The sequence below is a fragment of the Canis lupus genome, chromosome 15, assembly GCF_011100685.1.
Source record: "Canis lupus familiaris isolate Mischka breed German Shepherd chromosome 15, alternate assembly UU_Cfam_GSD_1.0, whole genome shotgun sequence".
Taxonomy (NCBI): Eukaryota; Metazoa; Chordata; class Mammalia; order Carnivora; family Canidae; genus Canis; species Canis lupus.
The window spans coordinates 44,670,203-44,692,759 of NC_049236.1; the positions used below are offsets into that span (position 1 = coordinate 44,670,203).

The following is a 22,557-nucleotide window of genomic DNA, read 5'->3' on the forward strand; positions in this document are numbered from 1 at the left end:
GGATCATTTGCACAAAATTGAATAGAGTTCTAATTTCAAATGATTCTTAACTATTTATTGAAGAAAGTTTGGCAGGAGTTCCACTTGGCAGCATTTTATTAACTGTTAGTTTGAGTGGCAGTATGCACGTTAAAGTAACAAAATTGATTTCTGTCTGAAAAATCCTATAATGCCGGTGTTTTTACTTTGTTAGAGTGGCTTTCCTTCCAATTATTCCCAATTATTGACATTTTTCTGCACAGAAACATACCTGACAGTTGAAAGAGAAGCTCGGAAGCCATCTTCACAGAGATATCCTGACTGAAGAGGTTTCTCTCTGGGGGCACTCTGCCCTCTGGCATCTTCTGTAAGGGTTCGGTTTTCTCTCGCCCGATTAAAGTGCTATAGCCAACATTCCGGCTGGGTGATACCGAGACATGTGAGTCCTGGATGTCAACCTCCATGGGCTCCTCTTTAATCTTCACCATCTGAGTTTCCTTGTAGCTTTCCGCTGCAAGCAAGTGAATGAGGAGAGACAAAAACACCATGGTTTCAAAATTCTGAACCAAACCCAGTTTCTAATCCCAGAAGAGAACCACAAGGATCACGTCTGGGCGCAGGTGAGAAGAGTGCCACAGCACATGGGAACGGAGTTTGAAGACCTACTAGTTTGGCCCACCTGGTTTCCTGAGAAGGTGGGGAACTGAAGCCCAGAGAGGTTAAGTGACTTGCCCAAGGCTACACCAGCGGCAGCAGAATCAGGCTTAGGTCTCTGAATTTACCACTCTTGTCCGGTGACCAGGGTCTCCCGACCACTCCCTCACATGCTCTATCCTGCCATGCTGCTTCCAGAATTAACAGAGAACATGGTGAACGTCGGTCTTTGTTTCAGAACTTACTCAATTTCAGCAAACCAAATAAAAGCAAACATATTAATATTATGATTGTCTCCCTCTATTGTTAAAGCTCCAACTGGGACACCTGGGTGGCTCAGCAGTTTGGCCCCTGCCTTTGGCCCAGGGTGTGATCCTGGGGTCCCAGGATCGAGTCCTGCATCGGGCTCCCTGCATGGAGCCTGCTTCTCCCTCTGCCTGTGTCTCTGCCTCTCTCTCTGTGTCTCTCATGAATAAATAAATAAAATCTTAAAAAAAAAATAATAAAGCTCCAACCAATTTTTTTCTCTCTCTCTTCTAGGGCACCTAAATTAATAAAGGGTAAATAGGGTCGATTCAACTGAGATATTAATACCTTGCTGGGAGCTAGCAATCCTCAAAACCACCTAGGAAGTTAATTGCAGCCCAAGGACCAATGCTTAGAAAAACAGCAATCTTACAGGTTATAATAATGGTTCAATTTACTGACTGTTGTTGCTTTAGGTGTGACTACTAGATGTTAGATCTTTAGTCTGAAACTTACATTTGTCTTGCAAAGTTGGACTGTTTTTAGGTCCATGCATTTTTTAGAGCTAATGACAGAGCATCTTCGAAACAAGGTGGGGCAATCAGCCCAGCCATTAATTTGGGTCACTTTAAAAAGCGCATACTTTCAAATCAATAAGCATTTATTAGTAACTATACTGTACTCAGCATTCTGGAAAAAAAAAAAAAAGAGGATACAGATAGAACAGTGGGTTGAATGGTGGCCCCTCCAAATATGTCTATGTCCTAACCTGGGAAACCTGTGAATGTTTCCTTATTTGGAAAAAGTGTATTTGCAGATGTGATTAAGTTGAGGATCTCAAGATGAGATTGTTCTAGATTACCCAGGTAGGCCCTAAATCCAATGATAAGTGTTCTTATAATAAATAGATACAGACCAGATACAGGGGAAGGGCATGTGAAAACAGAGACAATGCTATGGATTGAGTATGTGTTCCGCCACCCCCACCCCCGCACCTCAAAATTAGTATGTTAAAGAACTTCATTTCCAGTGTGATAGAATTTCGAGGTGGGGCCTTTGTGAGGTGATCAGTCATGAGGATGGAGCCCTCATGAATGGATTAGTGCCCCTATAAAAAGACCCCAGAGAGCTCCCATACAGCAAATATTTGAGCTCTTGGATTTTGGATTTGCAGCCTCCAGGTCTGTGAGAAGGAAATTTTTGTGGTTTATAAGCCACCCAGTCTGTGGAATTTTGTTTTAGCAGTCTGACCAGAGCAAGACAAGAGAGTGGAGTCATGCGGCCACAAGTCAAGGATTTTCCAGGGCCACCAGAAACTGGGAGAGGTAAGGAAAGAGGCTGCCCTTAGAGCCTTCAGATTTCGGGCTTCTGGGCTCCAGGCTATGAGGGAATCAATTTATGTTGTTTTATGCTACCAAGTTTGTGGTAATTCGTGGTGGATGGATGGATATAGCAATAAGAAGTGGTAGGAAGTGGATGGGACAGGTGTGAAAGGGGAACTTCATTGCTATAAGCTAGGTGGTTAGAGAAAACTATGCTTTCCTCACAAAGCAAGAGACAGGTGAGAGCCAGTACATGTACAGTTTGTTGAGTTGTAGTAAAGAAGATACAGAAGCTTTTAATTCAATGATTTCAGTTAATATAGTGTTGTCAATAAGAGCCATATAAGAAGTGTGCTAATTGTTCTTTTCTCCTTCCCGACATATTACACATGGTTTTCAGGGTAAATGACTTGTGTTTTTTTTTTTTTTTTGTCAGCAACTAAACTGCAAGCAACTGTTATATTTAATTTAGGCCCCCCCTTCCCTATTCCTGCCAAGCTGTTGTCTCTCCGCATATCTGTGAAGCTCACAAAAACCAAGTTGATTCAATCATGCTAAAAGAAAACAAAAAGAAAAAAAGAAAAGAATATGAAGCTTTCAAAGTTACACGCCTAGCTTCTTTGCCTTGACTTGTAGTCCACCTGATTCTTTCTGGAGTGCTGACTGCACCCCTTGCAACCTCTTAGGGATTTGGTGACCTGATAGCCAACCTGACCTCTAGCTACCTCACCCATAGGTGCAGTCACAACACACATTTCCCTCTTTGTGCTCCCACAAAGTACTTAATATTTGGAAAATAAACAGTGAGGTCACTGACACAGGTGTGTAATGATGTCTTTGAACCCTGCAAGTCATTCCAAGGCTTGAAGACAAACACAAAAACATACTAGAAAAGGATTCACTTAATTCCACAAAAATCTCAATGATATGAAGAGCAAAGCTAGAAAGAAGCTCCATTATCTTTATCTCTTTCCATCTCCTTTCCCCAGCTTTGCCCCTGGATTGAAAATCATCTGACTATGTGTACCACTAACTTAATGGTATCAGGTTTTGAAAGCTACTTGGGATAATTTCAAGTATGATTTACATGAAGTGCTTTTTGCCCTTTCTTATGACAACTCTTGACCTTTCACAAATGCATAAAACACTGATTACTGATAAAAAAAAATCTTTAGCATTTTTAATCTACCTGATAGACTCCAGACTTAAAAAGAAGAGTTTTCAAACTGGCATCTCAATGGGAAAGTGAGACATAATATAAGAAATATTTTTGTGGTCCTTGCTTTTCTGTGCAATAGCATTATGGCCAAATGTTCTCTTGCCTTTTTTTGTTAAAGAAGGGTTTCTTAACTTCAGCACTTCTGACATTTGGGACCAGATACTTCTTTATTTCGGGAGGCTGTGCAGTACATTGTAGGATGGCTAGCAACATCCTTCGATTCTACCCAGTAGGGACAGTAGGACCCACCCTCCAAGTGTGACAACCACTATGACTCCAGACATTGCCAATATCCTCTGGGGGACAAGATCGCTCCATATGAAAATCACTGCTGTAAAATTTTTGTCACATTTCTGTGTTCAACCCTCTTCCCCCAAATTTAATCAGCACCCAAGGCAAATAATAAAGAAAACCTCCTCTTAAGTTCTAGCTTAAGGCTCCCCCACATATTAATCACCATCTCAGGCTTGGTGCCTGGACAGGTCAGCCTAGGAGGCAGGAGACAGGCTGATTTGGGAACAGATCCCAAGTCAGCAAGAGATCCCACTGTTCTTCTCTTCCTTTGCCTTAGGTGTCTTGACAAAACAATGGTTGAATTAATCATTTCACTCACCCTTAGCTTTGAGCCCCACACCCAGGGACATGTCTATCCATCCAGGGTTTATTCTTTCCCATCATCTTCCCTCTTCACATATGTCATAAATCCTTTTAGAATCTCTTCTTAAGGGGCAGCCCCGGTGGCGCAGCGGTTTGGCGCCGCCTGCAGCCTGGGGTGTGATCCTGGAGACCCAGGATCGAGTCCCACATCGGGCTCCCTGCATGGAGCCTGCTTCTCCCTCTGCCTGTGTCTCTGCCCCTCTCTCTCTGTGCCTATGAATAAATAAATAAAATCCTTAAAAAAAATAAGCTTCACACAGTGAAGTCCAGAGAATTGTTATATTTAAAAAAAAAAAAAGAATCTCTTCTTAAAATAATAAAGTAAAGTGAGTACCCTATTCTGCTATTCCAAGAAAAAAACTAGCCCATGGAAAAAGATGAGGGACAAGTTAACAGTAGGTTATGCCTGGGAGGTGGGTGGGTGGTAGGTGATTGCTTATTGCAATGCCCATTTGTATCTTGTAATTTTTCTATGCTAACTACAAATATTTTGTCATTTACTTAAATTTAAAAAAAATTAAAAAGTAACTACATATGCCCATAAAAAGATGATTATTTCCTTTTTGGAAGCATTTAGAACACTGTGTATGCCTGGTAGCTTCAAGGAAGAGTGGGTTTGCAAATCGAATAAGTCCTATTCAAACTCTGCTTGGCGGCCAAAGGGACCAAAGCAATGAGAATATAACAATCCTGTCTTTTCTACTTTTGCAAATACAGTACACAAAAGTAATTATCAATTAGCATTATTACATTCATCATTTGGTCATTCCACCATTTTAAAAATGTCTACTTTATTCTATGTACTGTGATAGAAGATACGTGGGATACAGATGCAAATAAGACATGGCTCTTGCCCTCAAGCACTTTATATCTAAACAAATGATCAGACAAGTATAAACAGCCCTCTAATAAAAGAGGTAAAATTAAAATATGGAGTGGGAAGAGGAGTCCAGGAAGATTGGGAACCAAAGCACAAAGGTGGAATTGTACTCTACCTGGGGTGTTCAGGGAATATGTTGTCTGGTTTGGCTGGAAGGCCAGAATTGAGAGGTGGAATCTTGAGTAAGCGAGACTCAGAGGGTGTAAACATAAAAGCAACCCTACTGTCTTCCACTGTCTCTTTAAACCTGCCCTGTAGGAAGAGTTCCTCTCCTGTCCCTGGGTGAAAACTCAGGCAGGCCCATAACCTGATAATTCTTATATAATACAAAGTGTGATGGTCCTTTAAACAGCAAAATAGTCTTGATTCAGAATCCAGAAGGTCCGATCCACGTGTTAGTCCACCAGTTTCCCCTCCTGGGAGGGTGAGTCTTGGGCCCTCCCTGGAAGGGTCTACAGGTAGCCTTTTTTTTTTGGGGGGGGGGGGGGAATTGGCTCCTTCTCCCTCTCTTGTTGCCTTCTCCCCAGCACACCAGCTGTCTTTTCAGACCCTAGGAAAGAGTGAGAGGAGCAGGGGGACACGGAGGGAAGGAGAGAGGATGGAAAGCTCTTGGCTATCCCATTTTAGAATGTTTTTACACTGTGTAGGCCAGCTGGCATTTCTCTCATGGGATTCAGGCATGGGGTCTTCAGAGACCTTTACCTTCAAGGTGATCTTTCCTCTCAAGTTCCCTTTATGTGGCTGAACTCCCTCTTGCCTGTGGTCCCTTATTCCCTCCACTGCCCTAGGAATCCACCTGTCGGCTTCCGTTCCCCTTTGTCATTGTGCAGCCCCCAATTGTCTAGGTGGCCCCACTGGAAGGCATTTAAGACCATCCCCATGCCAGCCCTCCTGTGGGAAAATGGCCTACACTGGGGCCACGGTTGACTGGTGCCTCTGTACCTGATTAGGACAGACCCAGCAGGTTCAGGCCCCCCGCCCAGCAAAGCAGCGTCTCTGGCACATGCAGTCCTCAAAGCAGCTTGCCATTTCCCATCTTCTAGATTTCCCAGGCAGACAGGGGACATCAGTGCACTAGGCTCCCCACCTGAGGAAAACACATGACAAACACCCCAGGGGCTGTCCCTTCAGCTGTGCTCTCTAGATCTAGGGTGAGGCCAGTAGCCCTTCCCTCATCCCCACCACCCTGCAGTAGGGGGCTCATGGAGGGCTCACAGCACTGTTGTCTCTAAGATCCCCTCATCCCCATCTTCAATGGCCTCTCAGTTCTATCCTCTCAGGTCCAGTGGTCCAAGAGTTGTGTGTGGGGTCAAGTTTATCACTTTAGTCATTTTTAAGTGTGCAGCTCAGTGACATTAAGTACATTCACATTGTTGTGCCATCACCACCATCCATCTCCAGAATTTTTCATCTTCTCCACTGAAGCTCTACCCATTAAACACTAACTCCCCATTGCCCCCTTCTCACAAAGGTAACCACCTCTCTACTTCCTGCCTCTGGGACAAAAGTTTCCTTCCTTCCTCCCTCCTGCCCTCCCTTTCTTCCCCTTCCTCCCTACTTCCTTCCTTCTTTCCTTCTTCCCTTCCTCCTTCCTGTTCTTCCCCCCTCCCTCTCCCTTCATTCCCTCCCTCTCCTTTCATTCCCTCCCCTCCCCTGCAGCCCCTCCTTTACTTTCTTTCCCTCTCCCCCCTTCTCCCTCCCTCCCTTCCTTTAAAATTCCTCATGCTAGAACCTTGCTGCTGAAGCCAAATCCTCTATTGAACAATCATTTAACAAAGGGAGTCATATTATATTCCAGAGAAATATAACTGGGTAAGTAGGTAAGGGCAGAATGTGGAATCTTAGGTGGGGGCCCGGAAGCCTCTACAGAATGGGGGCCAGCAAGGAGCCAGCCTTTGGGAGGTTTGCACAGGGGAGGAGCACGATCAGATTGCACTTCAGAAGGCCAACCTGGCAGTGGCACTTGGAAGGCCTGGGAGGAAGTGGAAATGGGGGCAGTTGTTAGGAGCTTACGGTGGTAATCCAAGCAAGGAGACGATGAGGGCCTGAACTAAAGGTCACAGGGATAGAAAAGATTCACAGGATATTCTAGAGGTTGAATGGGGAGGAACTGGAGGAGACTGCTAGAAGTCTGAATAAAGAATGAAGAGACAAATGTGAAAGAAATTACAAAGAAAGTTTGTACATAGCCTGAGGCAGTGTGATTAAAGAAATATTTCTATGACCTTTAAGCCTTGAGATTTGGGAGAAGCTATCAATGGGAGTAGGAAAATAGAAAAGTTGGGCTGTGGGGAAATACGGGGGGAAATTTTCAGTTCTGTTTTGGCTAAGTACTTAAGATTCCTGCAGGAAGTGGAAGTCGGGGATGTCTGTGGGCAGTAAGAGGGGGAATCAGCAGTGACACACACACCGGAAGTCATCTGACTCCAGAGGACTTGGTAAGATCCAAGGGAAGGTGAGTAGAGAGCAGTGGATGGGGTGGAACTGTTACCCCTACCCTTAGACCGGAGGAAGAAAGAGGGAGGAAAAGAGGAGGAAAGGGAGTGGCCCAGCATGGTGTACATGGAAGTCCAAAGAGGAGAGAGACAGACTGATACTTCATGAGAGCCTCCTGCTTCAGCCTCTAGGACTGTTGGAGGCTCACTGCATTCCTGCCCTTGGGTTCCTGCAAGTTCCCTTTATGTGGCTGAACTCCCTCGTGCCTGTGGTCCCTTATTGCCTCTACTGCCCTAGGAATCCGCTTGTTGGTTTCCATTCCCCTTTGTCATTGTGCAGCCCCCAATTGTCCAGGCGGCCCCACTGGAAGGCATTTAAGACCATTCCCATGCCAGCCCTCCTGTGGGAAAATGCCTACACTGGGGCCTACATGATTCCTTCCCTTAGTTCCTGTCCCCTGTAAAGCCCCAGCCCCACCTCCCTGCATCATCTCTCAGCACACCTCTATGTGCCATTGTGCTCTTTCAATACTGCAAATACTCCAGTTCCTGAACATGACATGCTGTTTTTCACCCTATTCCCTTCTAAAACACCCGATAACATCCTTTTCAGATTTCAAAAGTACACTTGACCCTTGAACAATGTGAGGGTCAGGGGTGGTGACCCCTCCTCCCCCATCACAGTTGAAAATTCACACATAACTTTTGACTCCCCTAAAACTTAACTAGAACAGCCTACTACTGACTAGAAACCTGACTGATAGCATAAACATCCGATATTTTAGATGTCATATATATCATAAACAGTATTCTTACAATAAAGTAAGCCAGAGAAAAGAAAATGTCAAAAAATCATAAGGAAAAGACATTTAAGGCGACTGTACTATATTTATCGAAAAAATTCCACGTATACGTGGACCTGTACAGAAGTGGACATGCACATGCCAGTCCATGTTGTTCAAGGGTCATCTGTATTCAGGTGTCCCCTCTGTGTGCAGCATTCCTTTATCCCCCCCGTCCAGTGATCCTCTCTCTCCCTGCTCTATCCTACATCTAGATCGGATGGCCTCTGCAAATCCCATGGCATGTTACTACTATCATTCAGGCATGTATTTCCCCTCTGCACTGAACTCAGGGATGAGTGAGATTCTTTTTTTTTTTAAGATTTTATTTATGTATTCATGAGACACACACACACACACACACACACACACACACACACACACGAGAGGCAGAGACACAGGCAGAGGGAGAAGCAGGCTCCATGCAGGGAGCCCCATGTGGGACTCAATCCTGGGACTCCAGGATCACGCCCTGAGCTGAAGGCAGATGCTCAACCACTGAGCCCACCCAGGCATCCTGCTGAGTGAGATTCTTATTCATCTTTCATTCTCAAGATGTCGCACAGGGCCTGGCACATTAGATATGCTTACTGTATATCTGTCACACATGTCACCTAAAGCACGCGTGTGATGCTATTCTCTGTCTCTTGACTCCTCAATCTGCCATTGATGTTATGAACTCACACATGCTATGAACTTAAAAACAAAATATGAAAAGATGAATCACTGGCAATGGCACTGAAAGAGACAATGAAAACTGACCCTTCTCTCTCTGGGTGGCTCATGACCATGATCCTGAGCTAGCATTTTAGAGTAACAAGAAGCTTAAAAGAATGTGTGTAGAAGCAATGCCAACTATACCACGTGGAAACAGTATGCTTTTTAGAGTGATGTTCGTATCAATTAGATAAATTAAAAATCTTTCATCTCCAACTAGCCATCCTCAAAGAGACAGGGTTCTCATTGGTTATAAAAACACCGTCCAGGTATGAAACCAGATTCCTGTAGACAGTGGGTTTATTACTAACACTCTGTGAACAACAGCGCAGGTCAAGAGGACCAGGTGAAGTGACATGAACAACCAGGAACAAGAAATGAGATCACACGGTGGCATCCTATCGCAGGGCCTGCACCCGCTGGCATCTGATAAAGGCAGTCGCTTTCTGCCTATGCTTTCTCTTGCTTGACTTTGCCCTTGCCAAAATCAAAATGGAATGAAGAGTTGGACTGGGTTTCCTTGGCCGCTCAGGGAAAGATGGAGCCCCAGGCCTCCCCAAGCAGAGACAAGGATGGAGGGAGAAATGGAAATGTTATTCCACAGAAGTGGAAGCGAGACAGCCCTGGCCGGGCAGTCACTCCCTTGCCGTGTGATGGCAGTTGGGTCCTCAGTGAAGGAGAGAGAAACCTAGCTGTTCTTCCTATGGTAATTATGAACCCGAGTCTTACAGGCTGTATGGAATTCTTCCTTTCCTCTTTTATAGCCTACCCTGTCTCTCTGAAGGAGTGATCACACGGGACACAAGCACACGCATCCTGATACAATTTTCCATTCTTTAGGGGACTGGATTGGTATAGGCTTCTCCACGGGAAGTTGTATCTTTAAGTCTCATTTTTTCCACGGCGTGGCCCTTGGCTCATCTCCACAATGCCTAGAGTGCAGTGGGCCTCAGTGGGGAGAAGCTCCCCGTTCCTGCTCTGAGGAATGAATTCTGAGGCTGTGGCTTTTCCATGGGTGCAGCCACACCCCAGAGAGAGGCAATACAGGCTCTGACCAGTTTTCTCCCTATGGACACGTTGGTCATCTGCTCCTAGGGAAAATGAGAGTAAATCCTCTCTGTGAAACAAAGCAGTGGTGCAGCAGATTTTTCCCTGGTTCTTCTAATATAATATATAAGAATTTTCAAGAAATTTCTAATAATATATAAGAATTTTCAGCAGATTTTCCCCTGGTTCTTCTAATAATATATAAGAATTTTCAGAATTTTAAGTATTTTCCAACAGGAGAGCCCTACAACCTCCGGTAGACACACACACACACACACACACACACACACACACACACACACTTTTGATTTCTAAAACAACCTCAAATATGTTTTTATCAGAATTGGCCTTTTGAATTGCCAAAATTGAGAGTTACCAGTGTTTCCCCTCTGTATCAGTATACTGCCTGGCCAATCAGGAAGGAGAATTCACAAGCCTCTGAAGATTTAGCTATGCACACTAGTGAATTATTAGACAGAGGTAAGCAGGGGATCAACTTAGAATCAAGTTTTTAAAAACTACAATGAGTAGCACCAGGTGTTCTATCTGAATCTGCAAGGAATAAATATGCCCTAAAAAAATAGAACTTGAACTTTAAAGGTAATAAAGAGTTAGTAAGCCCTGGAAGTTCTTTCAGGGGTCCAAAAAACATTAATTTCCATCAGAGCAAAACACTTGAAGCTTTATCCTTCAGTCGATTTTTAAACTTGCCTTCACATCCTCCATACCAGCAAGCAATGCAACGGGTCCTTGTCTGAGATAGCTCAGCTGGGCATTTGCTGGTGTTCTCGGATTGGCCACAAAACCAGGCCCAAGGCTGCAGCACAAGTTTTGGAATCGATTCTGGGTATGATGTTGCCTAGTGTTAGATGACAGAGGAGGCTCACGTGACGAAAAAGAGGTCCCTCCATGGCCACGCAGATGATCACAAGTCAGAATATGTCCATCACACCAAAAAAATTCTGCATTCAATTTCACTTGTGTCCAATCACAATCAAGAATGAAGATCCTTCAATGGGGGCTCCAGGAGATCAGCTTCTCCAAGCAGCAGATGATATGGAGTGGCTCCATCATTATCTGTTGACCTCTGAGTGTCCCGGTGTTAATGTAAAACCTCTCACAATCATCTTGTTTTCTTTTCATTTGATGATTTCACTAGAAATTAGCTAAAGAGGCACATTTAAACTGTATGTCTGCCATTTGGTAACATTCCAAATGATCTCATTTTTTAAAAATTAACCTATTTTTCATCTAATATCCAGAATATACTTTGCTATCTCACATGAAAGAAAGAAAGAAAGAAAGAAAGAAAGAAAGAAAGAAAGAAAGAAAGAAAGAAAGAAAGAAAAAGGGTCAATTAAAGTATCTGTTCTAACTTTAAATCTATTTAACATTATTATCCTTTGCCATTTAATAAATCTAAGCCCTGTCCACCTCATCTGCTGTGATTAATAGGCCTTTATATAACCTTCTATGAACCTGAATGCTGGTTGGGGATGGGGGTGGGGGTGGGACAGGGTGCATACTTAGGTTTTAAACAGACTCCCTGAAAGATTCAGTAAAATTCCTGCTGACATGAAAATAACCAAAAAGCAAGGTCCATCTCTGTCAAGTTATCACTTGGCCACTGCTTTGTGCACAAAGAGGAGGGAGAAGGACCAAAATACCCAAAGAAAGGAATGAGCAAGGGAAGAGTTTAATTTTTAATAGCTGAGAGTTTTACTAAACTTTTAAGTATTTTCCATTAAAAGATGGTCACAGGGCATAAGTATATAGCAGACAAGTTTAAAGTGTTTTCCTTGGGTGGTGCTAAATATTACTGAATCATGCCCCAAGGCTATCTCTGTTGAGAAGCCTGGACTATTTCTCTTCCACTGGTTGATGTTTTCAGCAGGCAGGGAAGGGCTGATCAGCTTGGTGCACAGAGCAGGACCACACATACCAGAAGACACTGACCCAGGCACTAACCAACTAGAGTGAGGGAGTGAGGTATGGGTAGCGATAGATGAGGTGGGAAGAGAATGCAGGACCTGTGCAAGAGAAGGCACTGTTTTAGTCCCCATTATGCCCCTAGGACCTAAAGCAGAACTTAGAAAATAGCAGGAGCTCAATAAATATTTGTCGAATAAATGAGTAAGTGAAAGCAAACAAACAAAAATAAGGAAGGCCATAAAGAAATATAAAGAGGAGAACTGAAGTATAGAGTTCATTTAAAGCCCAAGAAATCTTTACATACTTGTGCCAGAAATAAAATCCCTCATAGCCAATGATAAAGGAGCTTTTGTTTTTGATAGAGCACTGTCCCTAGTACCATGCTTGTGGGAATCCTTAGATGGGGTGGAGGGCTGGGGGGGAACCATCTGATGGTGCAGAATGGTCCCTCTGGACTCTTAATTCCCCTTGGTTCTTGAAGGCATGGGTGCATGAGTATCTTCACAATGTATTCTGGCTGTGTTTCAACCTTCTTTTCCAAATGTTTTTTAAATCAAAGCTCCTTACAAGTAGCAATAAATGACTCATTTTAATTTCCCTTCCTTTCTCTGTTCCCGTGTCCTCTCCAGCGCAGGTGCTGAAGAGCAAAAAAACAGCTAACTGAGGGCAGAAAGGGGTGGGGAGGTAGGGAAGTGGCGGGGAGGGGGAGGAGGAGGAAGGGGAAGGTAGTCCCAAAACTGAGAATGAGGCCCTAACGCGTGAACACTCACTGTCACACACAGGATGAAGACTTTTAGCTCTGGGTGTCACCAGGAAAGCTGAGAAAGAATCATATAGGAAGAGCTTTCTAACATATACAATGTGTTAGGAGAACATATTTTAAACAGCGTTAAAATAGGATCAACAGGGCGCAAAGGCTTCAGTACAAGTAATTGAAAGGAGACCACCATCTGTCTCGGTTAAATCATCCTCCTACTCCCCAGTTTTCTCCTTTATTTTCCACAGCTCTTTAAAACAAAGTGGAGGAAAAAAGGTATTATATACATATTACCCAATATGTGAACCAAATAAGCACTGATGAATTCCAAGTGAAGACTAAGACCAATATTCAAATGTGCACAGTGAGGCATGATGCTTTCACCCTCAAAATAAGTCCCACAAATCACTGCAATCTCACCTTTCATTCTCAATGCTTAGGCTCTGCAGAGAGCCTATCTCCCTCTCAACCAGAGGGGCTATGAAGATACCTCTGGCTACATACATGTGGACCACAGGAAGCCTCCAGTCAGGCTGTCTCTGTGAATTTCCCCCACTCCAAAACACTACGAAGGATTTCTGGTAGCAACAGTAGGGAACTGTGTGTCTATGTTTAGGTAGGTTTATGGAGGTGAGTATGGTAGTACAGGAAGTAAGGAAATGAGCTCATAATTCATTCTTTAAACAATGATCCTCAGCACCTGATTTTTGCCCTAAAATGAAATGTGGTGGGTCACAAATATATTCTATCACTCCTCCCCATTTCTCCAGCTGTGGAGATAAGTGATCCAGGCATATGGCAAGTCACAGGAAACCAGGAAATGTGCTTGAATCCAGCTGCTATCCTAAATTTAGAAAATAAGAAGTAAAGCACCTTACAGCACAAACTCAGGATGGCTTAGATTTGGGAAAAATAGATACATGGGTGGCATATATAGAATCATGAGGAGGGAAGACCAAGATCCCTTCAGAAAGAATGTTACTGGTCCTCACATTTGGATAAAGCAAAAATGCCACTTTTCAATCCTTTGTTTTCATGTAAGAATAATAGAAGCAGTAAGGGAGAAATAGAAACAAGCAAAGCCTGAAGTGAGTAGAAGGAAGGAAATAATAAAGATTAAGGCAGAAATAAATGAAATAGAGACTAAAAAGAACAATAGAACAGATAAATGAAACCTGAAGCTGGTTCTTTGAATGAAAAGATCAACAAAATTGACAAACTTTTAGCTAGACTCACCAAGAAAGAAAGAGGACTCAAATGAAATCAGAAATGAAAGAAAAATAATAATTATCACCACAAAAAATACGGAGGATTATAAAAGATTATCATGAAAAATTATATGCCAAAAATTGGATAACCTAAAAGAAATGGATACATTCCTAGAAACCTTCTAAAACTGGATAGGAAGAAATAGAAAATTTGAACAGACTGATTACTAGTAATGAAATTGAATCAGTAATCAAAAAACTTCCAACAAACAAAAGTCCAGGACAAGATGGTTTTACAGGTGAATTCTACCAAACATTTAAAGAAGAGTTAATACTTATTGTTCTCAAACTATTCTAAAATACAGAAGAGGAAGGAGGCAAGAGTGCACAATGGGAAAAAGTCTCTTCAATAAATGGTGCTGGGAAAAATGGACAGCTACATGCAAAAGAATGCAGCTGAACCGTTTTTTTTTAAACTATACACAAAAATAAACTCAAAATGGATTAAAGACCTAAAGATGAGATCTGAAACCATAAAACTCCTCGAAGAAAACACAGGCAGTAATTTCTTTAACATTGGCCATAGAAACATTTTTCTAGATATGTCTGCTGAAGCACGTCTGCTGAAACAAGGGCAACAAAAGCAAAAGTAAACTACTGGGACTACATCATAATAAAAAGTTTTTGCACAGGGAAGGAAACATCAACAAAACAAAAAGGCAACCTACTGAATGGGAGAAGATATTTGCAAATGATATATCCATAAGGGGTTACTATCTAAAATATATAAAGAACTTACACAACTCAACACCAAGAAAGTTAATAATCCAATAAAAATGTGCAAATGACACAAACATTTTTCCAAAGAAGACATACAGATGGCCAACAGATACATGAAAAGATGCTCAACATCACTACTCATCAGGGAAATGCAAATCAAAACCACAATGAGATATTACCTTCTGTCAAAATGGCTAAAATCAACAATACAAGAAACAACAGATGTTGGTGAGGATTGGGAGAAAAAGGAACCCTCTCCCCACTGTTGGTGGGAATGCAAATTGCTTTCAGCCACTGGAAAACAGTATGGAGGTTCCTCAGAAGATTAAAACCTGAATTACCATATGATGCAGTAATTCCACTACTAAGTATTTACCCAAAGAAAATGAAAACATTAATTCAAAAATATATATGCACCCCTGTTATTTACAATTGCTCAGATATGGAAGCAATCCAATTGTTCATTCGTAAATGAACAGATAAAGATGCGATGTGTGTACATACACACACAGTAGAATATTACTCAGCCATGAAAAAGAATGAGATCTTGCCATTTGTAACAACACGGATGAACCTACAGGCTATCACGTAAGTCAGTAAGTGAAAGACAAATATCATATGGTTTTACTAATTTGTGGAATTCAAGAAAAAAACATAAACAGGAAAAAAGACAAACAAAAAACCTTAAATACAGAGAACAGACTGATGCTTGCCAGAGAGGAGGTAGGTGGGAGGATGGGTAAAACAGATAATGGAGATTAAGAGTACACTTATCTTGATGAGCACTGAATAATGTATAGAATTGCTGAATCATTAAATTGTACACCTAAAACTAAGAGAACACTACAACTTTTAAAATTTAGAAAAAACAAAAAAACAGAAGCCATAAAGGAGAAATCGTTCACTTCATGAAAGTTTCCCATTCTTGGGCCATTATGGACATCCCTTACTCCACGGAAACAGATCCCATCGCTCTCAGATTGTGGGTGTCTTCTGGTACTCAGTGCACTGAGTGGCCCAGGCACTGCCACTCACTTGAGCCTTGGGCAATGTGGCCACTCAGCAGTGGTTAGGCCACCTGGCAGTGGAGAAAGGATTCCTTTCTTCAGGGGTAGATCGGTGATACCAGTTTGTATGAAGAGGAGCACGGAATCCATGGGGTTTAATTATACATGTGAACGTACCCCTTCCTTGATGTGCATAAGTCGAAGGTGAAAGGTTAATATGGCAATGAAGAGAAAAGCTGTGGAATGAGAACATTTTAGATATTTTGTTGAGGGAAATAATGGTCACGCTCTTCCTCACAAGACTACAACTGTGGTAACAACATATAGCCAAAAAGGCTGGGGTAAGAACCACAAAAAGCTAGAGCAGTAGAGGAGATCCTAATGCAGTGATAGGATACACAGCTTCCACCTAGCAGGGGCATTTGTCCTCTGTGTGAAAAATGGAAGAGAATGTTTTCACTGGTGACTCAAATATTTACATCCACACTGCAACTGGATCCCTCAGAAAATAAAGCTTCTTCTTAGAGTTATCACCATTGAATAGTATCTATTAGTGGTTTCTCAATACAAACTGCACTACAGTTTGTGCCCTGGATAACATCTGTAGTCATTTATGCAGGGAAACAGAAAACAACAGAGGAATCAGGAGGGCACACTATCCAACTGCAAGCACATTTTCTAGGTGTCATTCTCCATTCTTTGCTCAGTATTACAAAGGAAGATCTGGAACACCTCCACGTCATCCTACCCTGTCTGTACCCCTCCCCACCCTATAGCCCCACCCTCAACCTTTGCAGCAGTGATCAAACCCCTCCCTCCCCCAGATTGGCCAAACAGAAAAGGAATCTTTCATGAAGGTGGAGCCTATGAAATTCCTTTCAGAGTTCTTGCCTGGTTTCTGGAAACACACGCCAATACAAATTTTCGTGGCTACATTAATATATGCAGCTATGCATTAGGGAGATGATAATAAAACAAGAACCCTTTTGAGTGCAGTCTTTCTGAGTCCCAGGCCGCGTGTGGGAGGCGGAGGAAGCCAGGTCAAGAAAGCAAAAGGGTGACCAGTGGGGTGAAGGCTCTAGGGGGAAAAGGAGGTGCAGAGGCACTGGCCCTGGGGGCAACAGCCAGAAGAGTTCCCACAGGAGGTGGGGAGCAGCATCAGCTATTCAGGTGTGTGCCTCCAAGATTTGTAAGCTGTGTGTGAAATTCTGAAAGGAGTAGAAGGGTACCTACTAGTCAAAGAGGGAGGGTAATACCAGTTAATGGTGGGAGAATCTGTTCCAAACAAGTTCCCTCTTCTTGCTGGGAAAAGCTGCACAGAGCTCAGCGTTAGCTCAAAAGGCAGGTCAATAAACCACTGTATTTCTGTTGAGTTTAACAAGATCTAGACCTTCAAGAAAAGGATTCTCTTTGGTATATAAGCATGTCACATTTTTTATCTTATTAAAGTGATCTAGTCCCTGTTTGTATAAGACATAGTTTTCACACTGAAAATACCTTCAATTCTCACTAAGTTTTCAAGTCCTAAAAGAAGAGTCTAATTCTTTAAGATTTAACTCAGGGCACCTGGGTGGCTCAGACAGTTAAGTGTCCACCTTGGGCTTGGGTCATGATCTCAGATCCTGGGATCGAGCACCATGTTGGGCTCCCTGCTCAACGAGGAATCTGCTTCTCCCTCTCCTCTCCCACTGCTCATGCTCTCGTTCTCTCTCTCAAATAAATAAAAAAGTCTTAAAAAGAAAAGATTTAACTTCCTTAATTATGGGTTTTCTGTGTATATGTGTATACATGCATATACATATTCACATATATATACATACACAAGCATATCCCAAGAGTTGCTTATGATGTATATGGCATGAGGAAAGTGATCTGGCCATTAGCTGTAAACCCATTACTCACATTCATTATAAGTCATTTAAAAAGTTGACATATGGGACACGTGGGTGGCTCAGTCAGTGAGGCGTCTGATTCTTGATTTCGGCTTAGGTCATAATCTCAGGGTCGTGAGATCAAGCCACGTCAGGCTCTGTGCTCAGCAGGGAGTCTGTTTCAGATTCTTTCTCTCCCTCTGCCCCTCCCCCTACTCCCTCTCTCACTCTCTCTAAAATAAATAAAGAAATCTTAAAAAAAAAAAGAATTGACATACAAATATTCTTTGCCATCAGGTGAACTACAGAATGCTATTGCAAAAATATAGAAATCAGGTAAATTCCACTATGAGGTCTGTATTCAATAAATTAGTTTTCATAGGCTTTATATCTGAAACTTAAATGCTGCCCTCATTTAAGTAAAGACACTATTTCATTTTAATATTAAACAAGTCTCCACTTTGACTTAAGTTTTGGAATCAAGGAAAATGTGATGGTGCTCACAAGCAACAAAAGAAAGGAGAGGTAAACTGGACTACAACATCAAAATTAAAATATTTTGTGCTACAAATCATATTATTAAGAAAATGAAAAGACAATTAGCAGAATAGGAGAAAGTATTTGCAAATCATACATCTGCTAAGAGGCTTCTATTCGAATATCTAAGAAACTTTCACAACTCAAAAATAAAAGGACAAATAACTTAAAAAGCAGGAAAAGGACTTGAATAGACATTTCTCCAAAGAAGATACACCAATGTCTGATAAGCACATGAAAATATACTCAACATCTTAAGTCATCAGGGAAAAGCAAATCAAAACCACAGTGAAATACTAGTTCATACCCACTATGATGGTTATAAAAAAAAAAAAAAAAAAAGACAGACAATAATAAGTTTTGGCAAGTATGTGGAAAAATTAGAACTCTCATACATTGCTGGTGGGGATGTAAAATGGTGCATCTGCTTTGGCAAACAGCTTAGCATTTCCTCAAAATGTTAACCATAGAGTTACCATTTGATTCAGCAGTTCCACTCCTAGGTATATACCTAAGAGAAACTAAACATATGCCCACAAGAAAAATTTGTACATGAATGTTCATAGCAGTCAAAAATTGGGCAACAACCAAATGTTAATCAGCAGATGACTCAATAAACAAAATGTGGTATGTGTCCATTTTATGCCATATATAAAATCAACATTACAGTATTGGCATATTTATTCCAATAATATTCGATGGAATATTATTCAGCCATAAAAAGGAATGAAGTACGATAATCAGATGAACAACACAGATGAACTTTAAGAACATTATGCTAAGTGAAAGAAGTCAGTTACAAAAGACCATATATTGTATGCTTTCATTCATATGAAATGTACAGAACAGTCAAATCTATATAGAGAAATAGCAGATTAGTGGTTACCTAGGGTTGGGGGTGACATGGGGATGGGTAAGGAATGACTGCTAATGGGTATGGAGTTCTTTTTGGGGTGATGAAAATGTTCCATAACTAGATACGGCAATGGCTGCATAATTCTATGAATATATTAAAAACTACTGAACTGTATACTTCAAATTGGTAAATTTTATGGCATTGAGTTATCTCTCAATAAAGATGTTTTTAAAAATGAAATAGTGCTTAAAAATCAGTCTAGAAGTCCCCTCAAAAACGTATAACAGTGTGAAATGAATAAATTCTTAGAAAAGTAGTAGACCACTGGATTCAATCAATTCAATTTCTCCAGGTGCTCAAAAAAGTTGAAGTGAAAAAAAGAACTTCTCATTTCAGGCTGAGTAGGCTACGCCACTTGACATTTTTATGCCCTCAGATTCTTCGGTACCCTGTACTTGACAGTGTGATAAATAGACAATATTAATAAAAGAAATAAAGTGCTTTTCAACTGACTTCAAAATTATTCTTTACATCTTCTCCACTACTTTGCTGATATGTCCACCTGTTTGCTTTTGGACTGAACTCTACTTTCGGCCTGATGTGAGCAAGTAGAACCACCATGAACTAGGTGCGATGAGGCCTTCCATGTTCTTTCCACCACTTAATTAGGTAACTTATAGGTCTGAGGGAGACAAATGTAACCTGACATTAATATAAAACTGAATCATCTACTTTCCATCCTTGTAGATTATTATAGAAGCCATCCTGTTCATCAAGTTTGATGGACTACAATTTTCCAAAGGAGAAATCCTAAATAGAACAGTGAATAGTTTTTGCTCTGAAAAACTGTTTAGCTAAAATCTCTTGCTTATCTTGAGGAATTCTTTAGAATACGACAGTTTCTGACAGGGTCTTTGATTTGCAGGGGAGGGAGATAGGAGGAGCTTTTTCTTCTTAAAAACTAAACAAACAAGACAAAAGCCAACATCGCCCACGAACAATCATGAAATTTAACAACAAAGAACACCGGAAAAAAAAGCAGTATTAATCTGAGGCTCACAACCAACACTATCTTGATTAGGTGCATGTTCCCTTCCAAAAAAAGTTTCCCAGATACCATTATTGCATAATAAGTGAAAAAGAATCTCTACTGAAGAGATGCTCTTCTTAAAAGTAAAATGTACATTTGATAGACTGTTGTTTTCTGTCAGCTTTAGTCTAAGGCAATCTTCTCAGATGGGCAAAACTTATTTCTTTAATTAACCATTTCCTTGGCACGGTGCTTCTCAAAACTTAGCTGTCAGCATCACATGGAGGGCTGGCAAAAACACAGACAGCTGGGCCTCCAACCTCAAGAGTTTCAATGAGGTCCAGAGTAGAGTTCAAGAATTTGCATTTCTCCCCCACCCATGCTGATTCGGCCAGTCTGAGGACCGAGGACCATACTTTTTTTTTTTTTTTTTTCTGGGGACCATACTTTGAGAAGCACTGCCTCAGTACTGTGAGAGGCTGGCTAGGCAAAGTCCTGGCTGGGTGGGTCTTCCCCAAAGACTCTACCAGAAAAGAAAGGTAAAAGTCATCCGAAGGCCAAAACACATTTACATTTAGTATTTAAATAACAGCAATTACCATGGTCTGCTCCTCAAACTTTTGTGGTTCATACATATTGTTTGTCTTCCTGGTTTCATGCCACCCCCATCCTTGCCCACCCAAGATGCCTTTCTAGGGGGTTCTTCTCCCTCCCAGCCATCCTGTATGACCGCAGCCATGTCTGCCCAACATGCCATTAGCCCTAGTGGCAGTACAAGTTTCCATTAGTGGATCCCAACTGGACCTGAGGCAATCAGCTGGAATTTGGAATTGGGACTAAGAAATTTCTGTCTGGCTCCTTTTTTGAACAAGAAGCAAACTCGGAAGCTGCAAGAAATTGTCTTTTTCCACCATGTGAACTGGGTAGCAGAAAAAGTCCATTTGCCCACACAGAGAAGCAAGGATGAGGTAGGGAGGGAGAGCTTCCTGGTTTCCACGTGGTCCTCCAGATCCTGGCTTATGTGAAGGCCTTACAGCCTTCTCCATCCCTGCCCTCGGATTCTGTAAATTAACCCCAAACCTGCACGTTCTATTAAATTCCCCTCGTTTGCCTGAACTGGCTGAAGAAGATCTATTGTGTACAACCACAAGGGTCCTAATTAAAACTATTCATAAAGTCAATTTTGGGGTCTCTCTGTTTCAGTTCATCCCAGAGATTAAGCTCACCTTAAACTTCATCTTACTCAAGTTTGCCGGCTTCTAAATATTTCATAGCTGTGGAGCACCTGGCTGGCTCAGTTAGTGGAACATGCAACTCTTGATTTCTGGGTCGTGAGTTCAAGCCCCACATTGACGGTAGACATTACTTAAAAAAAAAAATACTGGGGGGGCCTGTGTGGCTCAATTGGTTAAGTGTCTTCCCTAAGCTCAGGTCATGATCCTGGGGTCCTGGGATGGAGCCCTGCCATCGGGCTCCCTGCTCAGTGGGGAGTCTGCTTCTCCCTCTGCCATTCGCTCAGGCGTGCATGCTCTCTCTCCCACTCTCTCGCTCACACTCCCTCAAATAAATAAATAAAATCTTTTGAAAAAGTACTAAATAAATAAATAGATATTTCAGAGCTGAAGCCCTATCTTACTCAGGAGATTTCCTGAACCCAACATCTCTATGTATTTCAAATCCATGGTCTACTTGGATTTTTCTAGGTGAGGCAATTATAATTTATATTTTTCTCCAAGACGAGACTGGGATAAATGAATACAAATCGGAAATGAATATAAATCCACCTGGTTTCCTTCTTTGTGCACAGAAATAAGAAAACCTACAGAAGTGTCTCCAATTAAGGCCTAATATGAAGTTTTATTTACCATGTTAGGTAAATTTAAGTGCTTAATTTTTCACTAGTTTCAAAAATAACTTCAGCCTTTATTTTTGTGGAATTCACGTTTCAAATGGCATTCTTAATCTGCTTCAACCACGTACACTGTACATTTTATGTATTCATTCCCACACAAACATGTGGCTTCCCAGAAGGAGAAGGGGCATTTCTTTATCTCTGTGTGCCTAGCTACTTCTCTTACAGCCCACCAGAGACAGATCAGATTTTGTGTCATCTTCAGTATTGCATCACATCTGTGATAACACATCTGTTCCAGAAGTTTGTGAAGTCACTTGATGTTGCAAAACCAGGGTTTCACAGCAACCGGATTTTCTTCGTCTGTCTAATGTTACATATCCCCTGTACTGAGCTTCAGGATTCTGGCCTCCTGAATCACGACTTCTGGGAATTATCTTTGGCAACTCTGCGCGTTAGCAGAAAAGTCTGATTGTTTTGGCTGCCTTGTGTCACATAACAACAGGTAGTCACAGACATCCAGCAGTTCCCTCAGAGTGGGTTGCTTTCTTTATGGTAATCAATTTACTTGGCCCAGCTGTCAGGCACTTGACTTCCCAATTAACAACTGGAAGGAGAACTTGAGCCCCAGGAAGGAAGAAACCTCAGATTTTCCCAACACACAGTTAATGAAGAATTTAGCCTAGCCTCTACCTCATCTGTGTTTTTCCCATAAAATGTAAATGTCAA

At 41.8% G+C, this 22,557-nt stretch overlaps 1 protein-coding gene across 8 annotated transcripts in view; it reads right to left on the reverse strand.

The window, feature by feature from the left end:
- The window catches only part of ZNF827 (zinc finger protein 827), a 168,649-nt gene that overhangs the window by 77,180 nt on the left and 68,912 nt on the right, over positions 1-22,557 (reverse strand). For all 8 annotated transcript variants that reach the window (XM_038558912.1, XM_038558915.1, XM_038558913.1 and 5 more), the window contains exon 6: positions 251-490. In XM_038558912.1, coding sequence (XP_038414840.1) covers positions 251-490 — 240 coding nt within the window. The remainder of the gene's footprint in view (positions 1-250; positions 491-22,557) is intronic.